We start from the raw sequence: 17,153 nt of genomic DNA, 5'->3' as shown, positions 1-17,153 counted from the left end.
ACCGCTAGCTTGAATGAACCAGAAAAAAAAAGCCACCTACAGACTCGAGAAGCTTAATCACATCTAGCGAATGTCTAATTTATGAGACTCTAGCATCATATTCAATTACAACGGCTCTTTGCTAGTACTGATTTGAAAATTCTATGCCTTCTAGCTATATTTTTGCAGCTTGGTATCTAACTACTAAATTGAACTCTGATAAAGCAAGTCTAGGGCACGCAATAATGGACATGTATTCTATCTCTAGATAATATAGAAAACGCATTGCCTACCTGGAGAGAGCCAATATCTTGATCATCGCAAAACGAATCCGTCATGACAGAACTGTATTTGAATTCTGGGATAAATAAATATGTCATAATATCAATATCAGCTGATGTGAGGAGTCCATCATTGAGCACTTCACTCTGTATCTCGGTGAAGCTATCATGAACTATATACGTGGTATCGAGTTTTACATCATTTTGACTCTGTCGATGCTCGATGCTATTGTCATGGTGCCATCAATATCTTTTCAATGTCATTATCGGACAAAAAAGTAGGAAGGTCTCTTCTGACGCTCCTCGATTCACGCTGTCATCTGGCCTCGTACTCTGTACTTTGAATGGTTCAGGTGGATGCGATGGGGGGGGGGGAATCACGGGGGCTGGGGATTTCGGCTCCACTTTAGTTCCTGCCCCCTTCTTTTTGTCCAGACCCTGAATCTCGCCTCCACCGGTACGAGCACCCTGAATCCCCTGGGTAGCCCGAGAAGTCCAAAACGACGATATTCTGCATAGCCAGATGGGCCGGCTAACGGTCACTCTCTGAAGGCCCGATCGCAATACTCGAGATCAACTTGCGATAGACCGACGGCGTTGAGAATGCGCCTGTCACAACGTGGCGGCCTCGTTGATTGGACAAATGACAGCACGGCGGGACCCACGGATCGACGGCGGTGATGCCCAGCAAAACCCGATCGAATCAGTCGCAGCTCCACTCGACAAAATAGGGACCACAGGAAGGTCGGGAAGGCGCCAGTGTCAGGACAGTCCAAGGACGGTCAGGACAAGGCAGTCATGGTAGGCAAATCACGAAATCAGGGAGGCTGGTTCCTGCCTCCGCCCCTGCCGTATAAAACACTGCTGGCAAAGATCAACGGGCCTGCCCGATCGCATCTGTTGTCTCTCTCTCTCTCCCTCGCGTCCAAGTTCTACCCTTCCCCAACTTCTATCCCATTCTTGCATTTTGTCTTAATTTCGGACTGCATTCCATATTTCTATATTTGGATCCTTGCTCAGGTTTCGGTCCAAATCGAAGCGGTACCGACCATGAAGTTCCTACTTGGAGCGGCCTGGACCGTTTTGGCCTCCTCCGCCCTGGTCTCAGCCCAGACATACACGGATTGTAACCCGCTCAAAACGAGTGAGTCCTTTTCAAAATAGGGATGTGGGGGAGGACACTGGGTAGATGGCTAATTGAAAAACAGCGTGTCCTGCAGACCCTGCTCTAGGCAAAGCAGACCAATCTTTCGATTTCACCTCGGGCGCCTCGTCGGAGTTTACGGCATCAGGAACGGTCACCTACGATAGCACCAATGGCGCGACATTCACCATTTCCAAGCAAGGCGATGGGCCTTTAATCCAGTCAAACTGGTACATCATGTTTGGCCGGGTGGAATACACGATCAAGGCTGCGCGAGGAACGGGAATCGTGAGCAGCGCCGTGTTGCAATCGGACGATTTGGACGAAATCGATTGGGAATGGCTGGGCGGCAATAATGCCCAGGTCCAGACCAACTATTTCGGCAAGGGAGATACCAGCACCTATGACCGTGGCGCCTATCATGACAACACTGGGAACCATGACAATTTCCACACCTACTCCGTGGATTGGACCAGCAGCCAAGTTGTCTGGGCGATTGATGGCACAACAGTTCGCGTGCTCACCCCTTCAACCGCAGACACTAACCAGTACCCCCAAACTCCCATGATGATTAAGGTCGGAGTCTGGGCTGGCGGTGATCCAAGTAACGCTCAGGGTGTGATTGGTAAGTTGCAGTTTATGTGTTTGGGGTCGATTCTGTAAGAGTATGATGGAAATGCTAATCAAACTACTTTTACAGACTGGGCTGGCGGCGAGACCGATTACAGTGACGGCCCGTTTCACATGTACCTGAAGTCAATGACTGTGACCGACTACTCGACTGGCACCTCGTACAGCTACGGGGACCAGTCCGGCACGTGGGAGTCCATCACTGCCGATGGAGGTAAGGTCAATGGCAACAGTGCCGATGAACCAACCTCAACTGAATCAGCCCCCGCCATTACGTCTACCGTGGATAGTGTTCCCATCCCCTGGAGTGGAACCCATAAGGAGACTTCCAGTTTCGTCGCCCCCGATATCTGGCCGTTTGTTTCTACAGGCTCGCCCACATCATCCAGTAGTCTGTACACTAATTACGACTCTGGATCTAGCTGGGTTCAGCCACCCGGCGGGGGTTCAGTGAGTGAGCTCTCCCCAACACCCTTCAACACACCCCTGGGATGCACAACTAAGACAGGCCCTTTGCCCTCGCAGTCTATCTCCCGCTTTACATCAGCGTCCTCGGTTTCTTCGTCGGCTGTCTCTTCCCTCTCTGGCACTGAAGGCACTTTCCGAAACGTGACCCGACACGCAACTATAACCTCCACATCGAAGACCAAGACCAGAACGAGAACCACGGCGACCGAAACCGACGAATTTACCACTGGTAGTCAGCCTACTCCAACGGGTGATGCTCCTTCTGATATCGCTCCTTCAGTAGGTGGCGGAGTTAGGCTGCACCAAGACTACATGCTTTTCAGCTCTATCTGTGCCTTGATTGGTGGCATCTTGGCCCTACTTTGAAAATCCTAACAAAAACACGATGGCATTGTCGAAATGTATTATTATTCATGATGGGATGAACTCGACACGGCGTTTACGACACACAACACATACACTTTCTTGTCGGATAAAGAAACATTGAGCGCAACATCTCAATGGATCCACAATGATTTTTTTTAATGGGTTCAGCATGATACAGGGTCCTGCATATCGGCGCTTATGACCTCCTGAGCTTTCTATTGTTTATGCTTTATTGCTACGGTACATACATACTGAACGGACTTGATGGATTATCTGCTGCGCGATGCGCAAGCATTCTGGCCTGGCTACTTTGCTGTATTAACTTTTTTCCCCGTAATTTTGATAGAACGATCATGGATTCCACTCCTTCAATGCAGATATATGGTGCAGATCAATGACGCTCACCACGCACAAGAACTTATTTTTGCCAAATGAACAATTCAAGTAAGAAAAACTTATAAGGCCTCGCGGCTCAAGGTGAAGAGCATAAAAAGGTGCTTAGATTCCCGAGCCGGAAGATACATGCTTGATGTCTAAGGTCGTGTCCAGCACTGGCTGGATATCGCATTTCACATTCCGAGAAGACCAAATGAGAGCTTCCCACAATAGAAAGAAACCCAGACCCCACAGATTGTGACTTTTAAATCAGGAATGGAGGTCTCTGCATGGAAGCCCGCAAGTATAGTTGGACGCTCTTCGGGGCAGTGCATGCTGTCATATTGATGCTACGTCTAGCTTTCGAAGGCGAAACGACTTACACTTTGCTTCTCCAATAGTGAAAAGTAGTAACATCTTTTATACCAGACCTAATTCCGTATGTCTTTGCTGTTATCTACTGTCGTATTGATCAACGTTGTGCTCGCTGCTTGGATGTCATGGTCGCTGCATTCAAGTACGAAGTCTCCCCATAGCAGGGAAGCCTGCTACCAGAAACTTTCGAATCTATGTCAGTCGATTCTCGGTGATCGACTCCAATATATTCCTAACACCTTCCCCCATGAAAAAATGTCCCTAGAACCGCGGAGCTCTGTCACAAATATGCCCTCAAATAATTATCCGGCCATGAACCGACCTACCGGCCAAAATTCCTAATCTGTATTAAAAATAAGAGCTATAGGTAGACAGGGCGGAATCTTGCTACTAAGATACTCGGCCCTGACACACAGATCCCTGGAGATCCCGACCCACTCGACGTGTACGAGCTTGCCAGTGCTCTCGGCCAGGCCGGAACGGTCAAGAAAGTGAAGGCTCTAGGAGCGATTGTGGTGCTACAAGAAGGAAAGACTGATTGCAAGATCCCAGTCTTCGACCTCTCAAACCAACTTTCTGTGAGGATGAATGACATTCTCAATGTTGAGTCCCAGACTTCTGCCCTCGACACAATGCAGGAATGGTTCCACATTTATAAAGCCCAGAGGGCGGAAACGAAAATCAGATGGACAGAGACAGAAAACTGAAACACAGTTCCCATTCCCCTCCCGGCGTGTCTTTCTCCCGATTTCTAGCCCTATTAAGTAGTTGTTTGATTCCCCCAAGGTTTGCCCTATACTTGATTGCGAGGCACCATGAAAGCTGGAAAAAGTGCAGACAGAACCGCAGCAACAAAGAAAAGTGTACCTACGAACGGGCCTAGGACCTTTAGACAGTGTCTCAAAATCTACTGACAAGCCCAGGGCGAATATTGTACACAAGGGCTACATTTTAGTCCAGAAGTTTACTGGGCGTATCCAGTGTAACGACCTTTAGCTCTCGAGCAAGGGTGAGATTGAAAAATACCACTTCCTGCGACCCAATTGGCTACTGGGGACGCCTCTCTCGAACCGCGAAGTTGAGCTGTGATACTATTCAGCTACCATCCAACATGATAGCGAACGTATGTTATTGTGAACGTAGCAAACATTGCTCATATGTCATGTGCCTGCCCAAGCAACCTATCCTGCATACGTCGTGCTCCTCCTCTTCTGCTTTATCCTGCAGCCCAGATAGCGTGTCAGCATGACACGCAAAACGCAAAAAGGTGGATAAGCAATGATGAACCGGCAAGATAAAGCGCGCTATGCAGAGTGGCTGGACGGGTACTTTTCAACATTTTGCCACACTTCGTGTCAAAGTCCCTAAAAATTATATCCTATTCACCAAACCATTTTGCTTTTCTTTGATTTTCCTATTGTTTTCTTTTTCTTTTTCTTTTTCTTTTTCTTTTTCTTTTTCTTTTCTTTTTTTTTTAAAAAAAAAAAAAAAAAAAAAAAAACCCTTTGATGCCCTTAGCTTTTCTCATGCATATCTTTCCCGCTATCCAGTTTGAGCTGAAATAGTATTATGAATAGTGCTGAGGCCTTGATTTCTTTAGATGGTTTAGCGGGGTTTGTTCTGTAAATATAGTTTATTGAACTTTTGGGATTTTCATGTTCATATCAACAGGAGTATGTTGCTCCGGAAATTAGAGGGGCAGAATTTGGCTATTCCCATGACGATAGGTTTTAGTAATGCAAGCACCAGTCTTGAACCAAATCCTTGTGGTCCAGAAATTGATGTCATTGAAGAAAACCATGCAGGCAGTAGCGTGTTTCAATTGCATGAAGCTAATGTATAGAATTGCAACCGGAATGAGAAAATCCCATGACATGAAAATTAGAAAAACTCCCCGCTTGCGCTATGCAAGATGGGCCGATTTTTTTTCTTTTCCTCCCCCTTTTGCGCATGGCTTAATTAGCACTACATATCGGTCATTGCATCTTGCAAAATATAGATATCATCAAACTGGGTTGGAGATGGTAGCTCGATTTCGTTGCCAAGGGGTGATCAGTCTTTTGAGTCCCATCCACGGTGTGTTGATCGGGCTATCTAGTCCGGTATACAGGAAAACATCATAGATCCAGCCACCAAATGTACAACCCAGGAAAGGAGCTACCATGGGGACCTGTATACAATTCACATCAATCAAATGGGGTCTCGACTTGAAGAGACGAGGTTTACATACCCAAAAATAATAGTTGCCAGCGGCCCACACTTCATGCCCATAGCCAAGCATGTAGGATGTGAGACGGGGACCAAAGTCTCGTGCCAAGTTAATCGCGTAACCAGTCTCCCAGCCAAAACAGGCACCGATGCCAAAGATGACGAAGAAAAGTGCAAGCGGTGTCAGAGGCCCGGCACCTAGGTTCCCATCGTCTTTCAGGGCAAATATCATAAACATCAGGATTGCGCTGGCTAGGAACTCGGAAAAGAATTGGCCGGCCTTGGTCATGAAACTGGCAGGATAGGTACAGAAGATGCCAGCTGTTGCGGTATCTGAATAGCCTGGGACCGTACGGATATTTTGACCTCCTTCAAAGACATCGATAGCCGACTTGTAATTGCCGTAGACAATGGCTGCGCCGGACATAGCCCCGAGGACTTGGGCCAAAACATAGATAGGGAACTTGCGCCACGAAAAGCCCCGAAAGACACAGCTTGCAAAGGTCACTGCAGGATTGATATGAGAGCCGGAAGCACCACTGACATAGACACCAAGCATAACGCCCAATCTAACGAACCAATTTGGTTAGAGAGTGGAAAGATAAAAGTATAGTTGAGACTCACCCCCAACCCCAGGAGATTGACTGGTAATCACCCTTCTCTCCATGACTGAGAAGAACTTGTGCCACAACTCCGTCACCGAAAAGAACCAAGATCATCGTACCAAGAAATTCAGAGAATGCATCGCGTCCATAGGCTCGGATTCGACACCAAAGCAGGGACGATGAAACGGTAGAAGAGCTGAGCTCAGGCGTGATATCGTGAATAGTTGTATCATGCTTACCCCCCAGATACAGAGAAGTGCGTCCGCTATTCTGGCTCCCGGAGGATCCTATCTCTTTGTGCGTGGTCGACATTGGCTCGAATGTAGCTTCTACCCAGGTATTCATGAAAAATCAATGTAAGAACGGGGAAAGGCGACTTAATAAGAGGATATCAGATATTCGAGAGAGACGGCAGTGGAACTATCCAGCGGTATATCAACTAACAGAGGCAAGACATCACCGTGTAACCCTTCGAATGAAAGTTAACTCTCGCAGTCTTGTAGTCAATGAGCTCGATTGGACAATGCAAGGCCCTCGGAATCGTATGTCTCTCTTCTTTGCTCAAGGACCGCGTGAGCGTGCAGGAAGGTGGCCCAGGTACAGACAATGTCCGTGTTGACTTGAGCTGACAGACTCAATGGAGCAGCATTCATACAGCTCAAGACAACTGGAGCCGACGTTTTCTCCTTTTCTTTTTTGGTGGTAAGGAAAGAAAATAGAAAAATAGAATTTTTAACCTTTCTGACAGCACATATTCTCTTAAAGCCCAATGGGCAGCGTTTGTTACAAACCGTTTGGTCTGGGCAACCAGAAAATGCCGGTCCATTTCTTATTTTTTTCCTTTTTGCTTCATTATTGGAATCTAAGTGCTTCGGCTCTAGAGACCAGTTCTTGTCGGTGACACGGTGAATGACTCGCTCTTGTCTAATAGATGAGGACATCGATTTGAGGCAGTGGGTTTGGGGGTGTACAGAACCTTCTATTGCTTCTGTTACCCATCTTCAACTTGTCGGGAGAACGAAGGCCACGCAGGCCCAATTGCAATTTCTAGAAGTTCGAGCTGTCCCACGACCTGGTGGGAGTCTGTTCTCAGACGCAGCATAAAATTAATGAACATAGAGAAAAGAAGGCTCCCATCAAATCTGATCATCCCCAGGAATGCCTGACCGATAGCAATCATTTGGGACGTCGCTCTGACACCCTAGAGGAGGAAGCTCGAGATGGTCGAGGGTGGTTGACGGGTAACATCCGTGGCGCTTATTATTCTTACTCTCGAGACTGACCTTTTTTGCCCAACACCTGTGTGACCACCCATTCCATGTATTGTCGCATCGCCCGGGCCAGGGTAGACCCAGGATCATAGCCAGGATGACATCGGTTGAAGCAGGGAAAGAAGCCAGAGGAGGCGACATGTCTCTCCGGCTGTCATCACGCTCGGATATTGCCGAAGCAACGCTCACTGACAGGACCGACATCGGCAGGCCCAGCAGAATGGCTAGAAAGTGCCCGGATTGCGATTCCAACTTGCGGGCTTGCAGTTTGGGCTTGGTCGGCCGAGGACGACGTCTCGTGTGGCTCGGTGATGAGATGCTTGGGACGATGTGCGGCGAGGGCGTCATTCATCAGTGCACAGATGGCAGCCATCATATCACAAGAGTGGAGTTGCTAGTCGCTAAGGAGGCTCCACCCTGCAACTGCAGAGCTATTTGATTCTGGAAGGGCTTCGTGAACGCAACTGAGTCGTCCGCCTGGCCCATCCCCGCATTTGGACAGCATTGGCCAGCATCAGGCCTGGTTTCGAGAGCAAGAAGCGTGGCTTCAGTGGAGGCGGCATGGAGAGGAAAAGCGAGGCGACGAGGTTGCACAATGGCCATTTGAAGTTCGTGTTTGGGGTTCGGGTGTCATTGGGGGTTGGGGGCGGAGTCGCATCTCCGTACCCCAGAAAGATCGTCGCTGTGGAGTCTGTCAGTGCCGATCGTGGGGACTGGGCGGAAGCGTGTGATCTCAGAACAGGCGATGAAAAGGATAGGCTTGCAAAGCATACAGGACGCATGAAGCGTACATGAAGCAACCTGCGGACATCTCGAGTTTCGGAGCGTCGTGCGGCCCCGTGATCGAAGCGACTTAATCAACGCTAATTTCCAAGCCTCGTAACGCTCAAGCCTTATTTGTCCTCGACGCTGAATCCCCTGGTTATCCTGGCCTCTTTGGTCCCTCGTATTTCCACCAATCTTGGCCTTCTTTTCATTCCCCCACTATCTCACCAGCTTTTGAAACCCCGCGCGGGAAGACTGTGTTACCATCGGGGCTATTTATATGTACAACGTGGTGGCCTTCTCTTCCTCTCTGCTCGATCGAGTCATGCCCTGCTATATTTGATTGCTCGATGCCATTCTTCTGCGCATTTTTAATGATCTTATAGAGCATTTTGTTTCTGTTTAGGTAGATGGATTTCTCTTTCTTGAATCCGCATCCTTCGTTTACTATGGAGCCTTCTGAGAGTTTCGTGGGATCAATCGATCAAGGCACCACAAGCACCAGATTTCTTATCTTCAATCGCGACGGCGAGCCTGTGGCCTCACATCAGGTGGAGTTCAGCCAAATATACCCTCATCCAGGGTGAGTAGGAGGGCTGGTCGAGAGCAGACCCGACAAGCAACTGACAGACATTCTCATTCTCACTAGTTGGCACGAGCACGACCCGCTAGAGCTTGTCAACTCTGTAAAAACTTGCATTGATGAAGCTATACGCGCATTCGAGGCCAGCGGATACTCCCGCCGTAATATCCAGTGCGTCGGCATCACGAACCAGCGCGAAACCACCGTCGTCTGGGATCACGAGACGGGAGAGCCCCTGCACAATGCCATTGTCTGGACCGACACTCGCTCACAGGGCATTGTGAATGAGCTCAAGCAGCGCCCAGGGGCGGCACAGCTCCAGGGCCGCTGTGGCCTGCCGCTGTCCACCTACTCATCTGCCACTAAGCTCCTGTGGATGCTGGCGCACGTCCCGCGAGTCAAGGAGGCGTTCGACCGCGGTACCCTGGCATTTGGCACCGTTGATGCTTGGCTTGTCTACCGTTTGAACGGCGTCCAGGCGAACGTCTTTGTCTCGGATTCGACAAATTCATCTCGCACCATGTTCGTCAATCTCGAGACGTTACAGTACGACGACACGCTGCTGGACTTCTTTGGCATCCGGGGCAAGATTCATCTCCCCAAAATTGTGCCCTCGTCGGACCCGCGAGCGTACGGGGCGATTGCATCGGGGGCACTGGAAAGTGTCCCGATCATGGGATGCCTTGGGGACCAGTCGTCGGCGCTGGTTGGGCAGAAGGGATTCTCGCCGGGCATGGCTAAGAACACCTACGGGACCGGGTGCTTCTTACTGTATAATGTTGGGGATAAGCCTGTCTTCTCGAAGCATGGGCTGCTGGCCACGGTAGCCTATGACTTTGGAGGAAAGCCCGTCTATGCTTTGGAAGGAAGTATTGCGGTAGCCGGATCCGGCATCAAGTTCTTGCAAAATAATTTGACCTTCTTCCAAGAGGCGAAGGAAGTGAATGACCTTGCCCTGACCGTAGAGGATAATGGCGGCTGCGTATTTGTCACTGCATTCAGCGGACTTTTTGCTCCGTACTGGATCGATGATGCGAAGGGAACAATCTGTAAGTACTTTTCTTTCCCTTCTTCTCTTTAGCCCCTCTCAAAGTATTCTCAATTTGACGCCCTATGATTGGCGAGAACTCACAAGTTTCGTAAACCAGTTGGGATCACCCAGTATACACAGAAAGGCCACATCGCCCGAGCCACTTTAGAAGCGACCTGCTTCCAAACCAAAGCGATCCTGAAGGCGATGGAGAAGGACAGTGGCAAAGCCCTTTCAGAACTAGCGGTTGATGGAGGAATGAGCAACTCGGATTTGGCCATGCAGGTACGACCAGCAGAATCTCCAAGCACAATGTTGCTTCTTTCTTTTTGGAATTGAGTTGACGATCTTTCGAAACAGACTCAGGCAGATCTTATCTCCATTCCCGTCTACCGACCCAAGATGCGGGAAACTACTGCTCTCGGCGCTGCAATTGCCGCGGGTCTTGCGGTGGGCATGTGGCGCAACTTCGCCGAGCTCCGGGATATCAACCGTGCTGGCGGCGCAGTGTTCGAACCGTCTGTCACGCGCGAAGAGAGTGCGACCAAATTCAATGAATGGGAAAAGGCCGTGCAGATGAGTAAGGGTTGGGTTAGCTCCGACGAGTCCCAGGACGCCGAAAGCAAGACTGAGACTCCCGAGCCCAAGATAAATGGGGCGCTTGATGAGTCGGCTCATAACCTGGAGGTATCGACTCCGAAGCCTACTTCGAAGTCAACACACTCGTATCCAGTCGCGGAGTATGTTCCCGCGGGTGGATTTGGAGCCGCTCTGAAGGTGAAGATGCGCACGCCAAGTGTGGATGTAGATTTCTCGCCGGCCAAAACATCTTTGATTAGTATATCTGGAGATCTGGACGAGGCTGATGAGGAGGATTTATTCTTGGAGCTGAGGAAAATTGAGATCCTGCAGAAGCTTAAGCAACTACGAAAGCTGAAGCCAAGCTATTATTGACCTCAGCAAAAGCAGTTTTCTTCTTGGTCGGGGTTTCTTTTCGTCTTCAATGGCCCGTCAACTCTAGTGTTGAGCATCACGATGTTCATGTCGGTGACTAAGCCGGAGTAGATTTCGGAGGTCGGGGATTATTGTGACCATGGGTTCTTACTATGTAATAACATGGATGAAAGAGAGCAATCAATTTGTTTTAAAACACTATAAATATCATTTTCGTTTCTCATCATCCTCAATCGGTACGAAACGCTATTCAAGAGAAAAGCGGGGATTAAAGCCCGGAAGCGCTATTATACCACTTCAACGTCTTGTATCTCGCCCCAAATGGGCCGCCACCAGGGGATCGTCGCGCCAGACGTGCATTCTGCACAACGTCTTGTATCCCATAAAATGAATAGCGAGCAATAGAGCAAGGCAATCAAACAATACCTTAATTCTTGAAGCCAGCCCGTGCGATGTCTTCACCTTCCTTCAAAAATACACAATTGAACTCCGACCCCGGACTGAGTGTGACCTCGAACCGCAACACAGGATCCTCGACTTGCTCCTTTCCACTGACCGGCAGGGCGATGATACGTTCGTAGGCCTGCAGGATGCGGATTATAGTGTATCCCATCTCAATCGTCGCAAACTGCTGGCCGATGCAGATGCGAGGACCACCATTGAACGGAATGAACTGCCACGGCCGAGGCTGCCATCCATCCACCCAGCGCTCCGGGATCCACCGTTGCGGGTCGAAGTAATTCTTCGATTCGGGCCCATCGTAGAGATCAGGATCGCGTTGCATCAGTAGCGTCGAATAAATAATACGCGTGTTGGCGCGCACACCCACGGGAGCAAGGCCGTCGGGCCCGCCGCCGCGCGGGAGGGTGGTGTCTTTCAGGGAATAGCGCACGTTGAAGGGCACTACGGGGTAAACTCGCATGGTTTCGTTGATTACGGCGTTCAGGTATTTCATCTCCTTCAGGTCGTTGTAAGTCGGCTTTTGGGCGTTGGCGCCGACGTCAAGACGTTGCCGAATCTCCTCGCGCAGTTTCGCAACAACTTCGGGGTGGCGGGCCATTTCAAATAGACAGAAGGAAAGCGTTCCAGCTGTGGTATCCCGGCCGGCAAGGAGAACAGCCACGAGCTGGTCTCGCAGCACCCTGGGGTCGCGAGTGAAACGAGCAAGGGCATGCAAGAAGGTCTCGCGTTTCGAAAGCTTCTGGTCAAGTTCGGCGGTCGATAGAGCCAACACGGTTTCAATGTAGGGCTGAATGAAGCCATCCATGATCTTGAGATTGCGGCGGAATTCTTTGCGCGACATGGCAAAGTTAAAGACTCTATTTTCGAGGATCAGAGATTTGGTCAAACTTTGGAGCAGTGTTCCATGTAGGGCCGCCAATGAGAAGAATCACTGGCATCACACAGAAATCGAGAATCTTACCCGAAGCGGAAAAGCTCAGCTTGACGCTGTTGTACATATCGAAAAGCCTCTGCAAAGCGAGTGGCAGGGTTCTCCAGACTGTCAGTACCCCGGCCCAGCAGGTAGTCTGTCGCCGCGTCGAGAGTATATCGGAAGAACAGGGAGCCGACATCGACCACCTTGCCCCCCGTTGGGTTGCCGCTGAGCAGGGGAATTAGTTTCTGCACATGTTTCTCGAATATTTCCGTGTCAACGAGACGATCACGCGCGAACATGGGGCGGATGAGCTGGCGCGAACGCGACCATAGTTCGCCATCAGTAGCAAAGATGCTGTCGCCCAGGAACTCTTTCCATTCCCTGTGAAATGACTCCCCCTTGCCGTAGTCGGCAAACTGTCCGGTGAGCACGGCCTTGATATTCTCGGGTTCCATCGTCAGAATTACACGGGTGGAGATGCCTGCGTCGACCTCTGCGGTCTTGCAGTTTGCTTTGTTTCCGGCAGACATGATTGTATCATGCCAGAACTTGAGATCATCGTTTTTGAGATTGGCTATTTGGCCTTTGTAGATGAAGTCAAGGGCTATTCAGTTCTTGTTAGCATTGCTATGCATGCACATAGTTAGAATATCCGCTTCATGACGTTGGCCATACCGTAAGGAAGGCGGAAGGAGACTTTGGGGGCGCGAGCGCCGAGATGTGCAATCTGTACCGCTGCCTGAATTTTTCGAAAGACGCAGAAGGCTACGAATACACCGAGAGACCATAAAAATGTCCTCCCAGGCGTCATTCCCGCCAGGAATTCCTCAATCATGATGGCGGCTCAAAATAGGATTGGGGTGTGTCCAAAGACGTCGATGGAGGGGGTCTGGTTTAATATATGACGAAGGGAGCTCCACACGGCTCTGGATGAGAGCACATGGCAAAGCACACGGCGCATGATGAGTTATTGGGGGCTATGCAGGATAATTTAGGTCGGCTACTCGTCATGTAAGGTCCGGAGAATGTGGAGTGGCCAGTCGTATGGAGCCGGTTATCAATCGGGGCACAATGGACCCGAATCCCCAGAATTCGGACAAAGCGCCTCGTACGTAAACACTGATTTGCTCGGCAGTCCAACCGCCTGGCTCCTTTGAGAACTCCTTGCGAGGTGCTTTGCGAGCCCCACTTAGGGGGCACTTTCTTGGGACCGGTTCGCTGGCCCACACCTTCCCGGTGTTGATGCATGAGCATAGCGACCTACACTGGCCAATCTCTCCATTTGGAGATCACACAGCGATGAATTATTTCCTCACACCTCTTTTCGACGCAGGCCCCCACATCTTTGGTTCTGGGGTTGCTCGTTGGGAATCTGGGGAACTTCTCTTGGACAGGCGGGGGGACCTCGGCATGGATGCGGTTGCATATGATTCCCGAGGTGGAGATCTATGGCCTCATGTGTCTTGTTTCAGGGTCCTGCCGTACTATTTTGCTTGATATTGTGAAATGCTAGGCCGACAAAAATGAAGCTCCACGGTGACAAGAAGCCTTGACAAGGAGCCTTTGGTTCATCCCCGTTCTAGAAAGGACAAGGAAGTCACCAACGGCGTAGCATCCTGGTGTCTCAATTCTGTAGTGATGCAACAGACTAGATGCTTTGTAGTGAAACCGAGGAGGTCCTTGGACACACCATATCTGAACACCTTCAAACAAACATTGTGAAGAATGCAGGAGAGCAGGTACCTGGCATAAACATATTCATATCAATTACAGCTGAATTTTTAATCAGTCTGATCAATCGGTTCAACGCGGGTGCGGGTGCGGGTCACGATGCACACTATACTATGTATTACCTCCAATGATCTCCTACCGAGCTAGCCATAATTTTCTGAGATCCCGATACCACATTTCATTGAAGAGCTGATACGGACGAGTTAACATCCTATGCAGCTGGCCAGGAACCTGGGGGGTGGCTGCAGGAACGCCAAGAATCCTGACGTCTCATATCTGACACGCATTTACAATAAGCGATGACGTTGAATGCTCAAAAGAGTGAGAGGGCTTCTTTGACGGTGTTCAAAGGGGTTCGGATCAGCACATAATCCAGATGCACCACTATATGTATATAAGGATTTTAGGACAATTTCAACACCTAATACTCTAAAAATGAGTGGAAAACATTTAGATTTTCAAACAACCAGAGCTGAAACTGTTCTTAAATGGTACATTGAGAGCCTTTAGGTGCCAAAAGTCCTCTACCACATGCCATCATGCAGCATTGTCAGAGTCACGATTTAAAGCACATCATCACCTTTCAAGCTACAAAGCAATGAGCTGGAAACTTTGGCTGAAACAACCTCAAGCCCTAGGTTTGAGTACTTCCAGGATCTAATAAGGACCTAAGTAGGCCCGACAGCTTGCCTCTTCCTCTTCGAATCCCTTTGAGTTTCTTTCAAAACAGCGGCTAATTTATTTCATCATAATAAGTGAATGCCTGGAGTGCCCCTCGGGTGGCATTGTTTGACCTGTTTGCATCTCTGAAACAGTCAGTCACATGACCATACCAGGTCATTTTCGTCGATGAAAGCTTTGGGAGCCGCGACACCGCGTCAACCTCCACGGACAGACGCTGAAACACCATTTGACTGGTGGTTGAGATACACTACTGTCCTAAAGTTCATTCGCAGATACTAAGCACTCTGGCCCATCGTTCATTTCTTTCACCCTAGATTGGATACTCAGTCCTGAACCCTTCGGAGAAAGCGCCTTTGTTCCGGTGGCGCAAACTACCAACAATCCTCCAATCTTCGAAAATCTAGTCCTTCCGCTTCTCTCACCTACCCTGCTCCTCACATTTCACAAATCTCGCTTCAATATGCTTCCGGAAATTGCTCAGGGCTCGCCGCTTGCGGTCGCTGTCTCCCAGGTTCTCGGTCCGAAACTCGTGGAAATCGGATGGAGCTCAGATGATGCCCAAGACTCGACAGTCATTGACTACATCGTTCTCATGCTGGTTAACGGCAAGACACAAGAAGAAATCGCGGCAGAACTTGCAAACGACTTCCTGGGACTCGCGGACGACTCGGCCGCCTCAGCCGCCGAGTTCTCAAGATGGCTCTTTGAACAAGTGGAGATCCTGAACCAACAAATCAATGGCGGTTCATCCGGAGCAAATGGGTTTGGAGCACAGCAGGTGCCTTCGGTCATGGAACAAGAACCTATCCCGACAATAAGTGGGCAGGATGCCGAAATGGGAGATGCGGGCGATTCTATGTAGGTTTGCTAAAGGAGATCTGACAGACCTTGGAATATACTAACCAAGATCACAGACCCACCGGACCGAAAGCTATGCGGAATGGACGACAGGGTGGTCGAGGAAGATTACTGAACCAAATCAACCGGAACCTCGATCGCGCAAATGATAACGCTCTTCACCGCGTTCGTGGCCAACAAGGAAACGGGCGCATAGGAGGTCACGGCCAGAACCAACAGAACCGTGGCCGTGGGCGAGGAGGCCGGAATAATGGAGGAATGGGAATGCACGGCAACATGGGTGGAGGTATGATGCAGCAAATGAGCCCCGAGAATCAGATGCAGATCATGGCCATGTTAGAGGAACAGGCCAAGATGATGTCGCAACTTATGCCAGGCTTTGTTCCCCCTGCAGTGAACCCGGCCTTCCAAAACGGCGGCCAACAAGGTCGTTCGCTCTTTGACCGTGTCGAGCGCCAAGGCCGTCGTGGAGGGAAGAACCAAGGACGTGGGGGGCATCACTCGCGGAATAAGGGGGCGGAAGGTGCCGATGTTGACATGGATGCCTCGATGGATGGCGACCAAGATGAGAGCAACACCGATAACATTTGCCGCTTCAATCTTCGGTGCACACGGAAAGACTGTCCCTTTGCACACCAATCTCCTGTTGCCCCTGAGGGCACTTCGATTGATGTAGCAGACGTCTGTTCCTTTGGTGCTGCTTGCAAAAACCGGAAATGTACTGGTCGCCACCCATCGCCAGCCGTTAAGTCCGCACACCAGGCCGAGGAGATGTGTCGATTCTTCCCCAACTGCACCAACCCGCACTGTCATTTCAAACACCCCGACATGCCACTCTGTCGCAATGGAGCCGATTGCAAGGACGAAGGGTGCAAATTCACTCACGTCTCGACTGCCTGCCGATTTAACCCTTGCATGAATCGAAGCTGCCCATACAAGCATGCTGATGGCCAGCGAGGTGCCTTTACCGACAAGGTGTGGACAGCATCCGGCAACCATGTGAGCGAGCGTAAATTTGTTCAGGACGAGAATGTCCAGGAGGAGCTGATCAAACCTGATAACGCGGACGGCGCTCAAGGCCAGGAGCTTATCGCCTGACTTCGCCTCAATTGACGAGTGTCATGTTTTTCAACCGCACGAACAAAAATGCTTCTTGATGGAGCAGTATTGTGTACAATCTGATCTGTGATAACGAAGTGATTAGGGAGGGCGTTCATACTTTATGCATTTGCTTATCTTGGTGGGATGGTTATAGTCCCTTATTTCTGCCTGTACATAGATATCCCATGATATTTCGTGAGAATGAAGGACGCGAGAGAAAATAATCTTGCTTAACACGACTTTTAATTTTTCTTCGAAAATATTTCTTGGAGTAATGTCTCTTAACGTAGTAATGTATGCCTGGCTTCCAAGGTGCCCATTACTGACGACTCGGAACTCACAAGGTAACTCGGCTTAAGTAAGGATC

At 49.8% G+C, this 17,153-nt stretch overlaps 6 protein-coding genes across 6 annotated transcripts; 3 read left to right on the top strand and 3 right to left on the bottom strand.

Annotated features, from left to right (window-relative positions):
- Window positions 1–1,310: 1,310 nt before the first annotated feature.
- Window positions 1,311–2,781, top strand: N7462_010542 (glycoside hydrolase family 16 protein; the record flags this gene model as incomplete). Its single annotated transcript, XM_057082256.1, has 3 exons — window positions 1,311–1,404; window positions 1,469–2,029; window positions 2,105–2,781. Coding segments are annotated over 3 exons (1,332 nt in total), but the record flags the coding sequence as incomplete, so codon positions are not given.
- A 2,842-nt stretch (window positions 2,782–5,623) lies between these two features.
- Window positions 5,624–6,776, bottom strand: N7462_010541 (MIP/aquaporin family protein; the record flags this gene model as incomplete). Its single annotated transcript, XM_057082255.1, has 3 exons — window positions 5,624–5,788; window positions 5,849–6,395; window positions 6,451–6,776. 3 exons carry the CDS (start codon window positions 6,774–6,776, stop codon window positions 5,624–5,626), a joined length of 1,038 nt encoding a protein of 345 aa, XP_056929295.1.
- Window positions 6,777–7,859: 1,083 nt separating this feature from the next.
- N7462_010540 (uncharacterized protein) lies at window positions 7,860–8,075 on the bottom strand (the record flags this gene model as incomplete). The annotated part of the gene is made up of 1 exon (XM_057082254.1): window positions 7,860–8,075. The coding sequence occupies one exon, from the start codon at window positions 8,073–8,075 to the stop codon at window positions 7,860–7,862; it is 216 nt and encodes a 71-aa protein (XP_056929294.1).
- Window positions 8,076–8,916: 841 nt separating this feature from the next.
- Window positions 8,917–11,034, top strand: N7462_010539 (glycerol kinase; the record flags this gene model as incomplete). The annotated part of the gene is made up of 4 exons (XM_057082253.1): window positions 8,917–9,050; window positions 9,117–10,099; window positions 10,199–10,365; window positions 10,441–11,034. The coding sequence occupies 4 exons, from the start codon at window positions 8,917–8,919 to the stop codon at window positions 11,032–11,034; spliced, it is 1,878 nt and encodes a 625-aa protein (XP_056929293.1).
- A 427-nt stretch (window positions 11,035–11,461) lies between these two features.
- On the bottom strand, window positions 11,462–13,247 carry N7462_010538 (cytochrome P450; the record flags this gene model as incomplete). Its single annotated transcript, XM_057082252.1, has 3 exons — window positions 11,462–12,353; window positions 12,458–13,016; window positions 13,088–13,247. 3 exons carry the CDS (start codon window positions 13,245–13,247, stop codon window positions 11,462–11,464), a joined length of 1,611 nt encoding a protein of 536 aa, XP_056929292.1.
- Window positions 13,248–15,287: 2,040 nt separating this feature from the next.
- Window positions 15,288–16,783, top strand: N7462_010537 (mRNA-binding protein NAB2; the record flags this gene model as incomplete). Its single annotated transcript, XM_057082251.1, has 2 exons — window positions 15,288–15,685; window positions 15,742–16,783. 2 exons carry the CDS (start codon window positions 15,288–15,290, stop codon window positions 16,781–16,783), a joined length of 1,440 nt encoding a protein of 479 aa, XP_056929291.1.
- Window positions 16,784–17,153: the final 370 nt, after the last annotated feature.

The sequence above is a fragment of the Penicillium macrosclerotiorum genome (genome assembly GCF_028827735.1).
Source record: "Penicillium macrosclerotiorum strain IBT 26536 chromosome Unknown utg000010l_segment0_segment0, whole genome shotgun sequence".
NCBI classification, from domain to species: domain Eukaryota; kingdom Fungi; phylum Ascomycota; class Eurotiomycetes; order Eurotiales; family Aspergillaceae; genus Penicillium; species Penicillium macrosclerotiorum.
The sequence above is the reverse complement of the archived record's forward strand: the minus strand, read 5'-3'. Positions and strand labels throughout refer to the sequence as shown.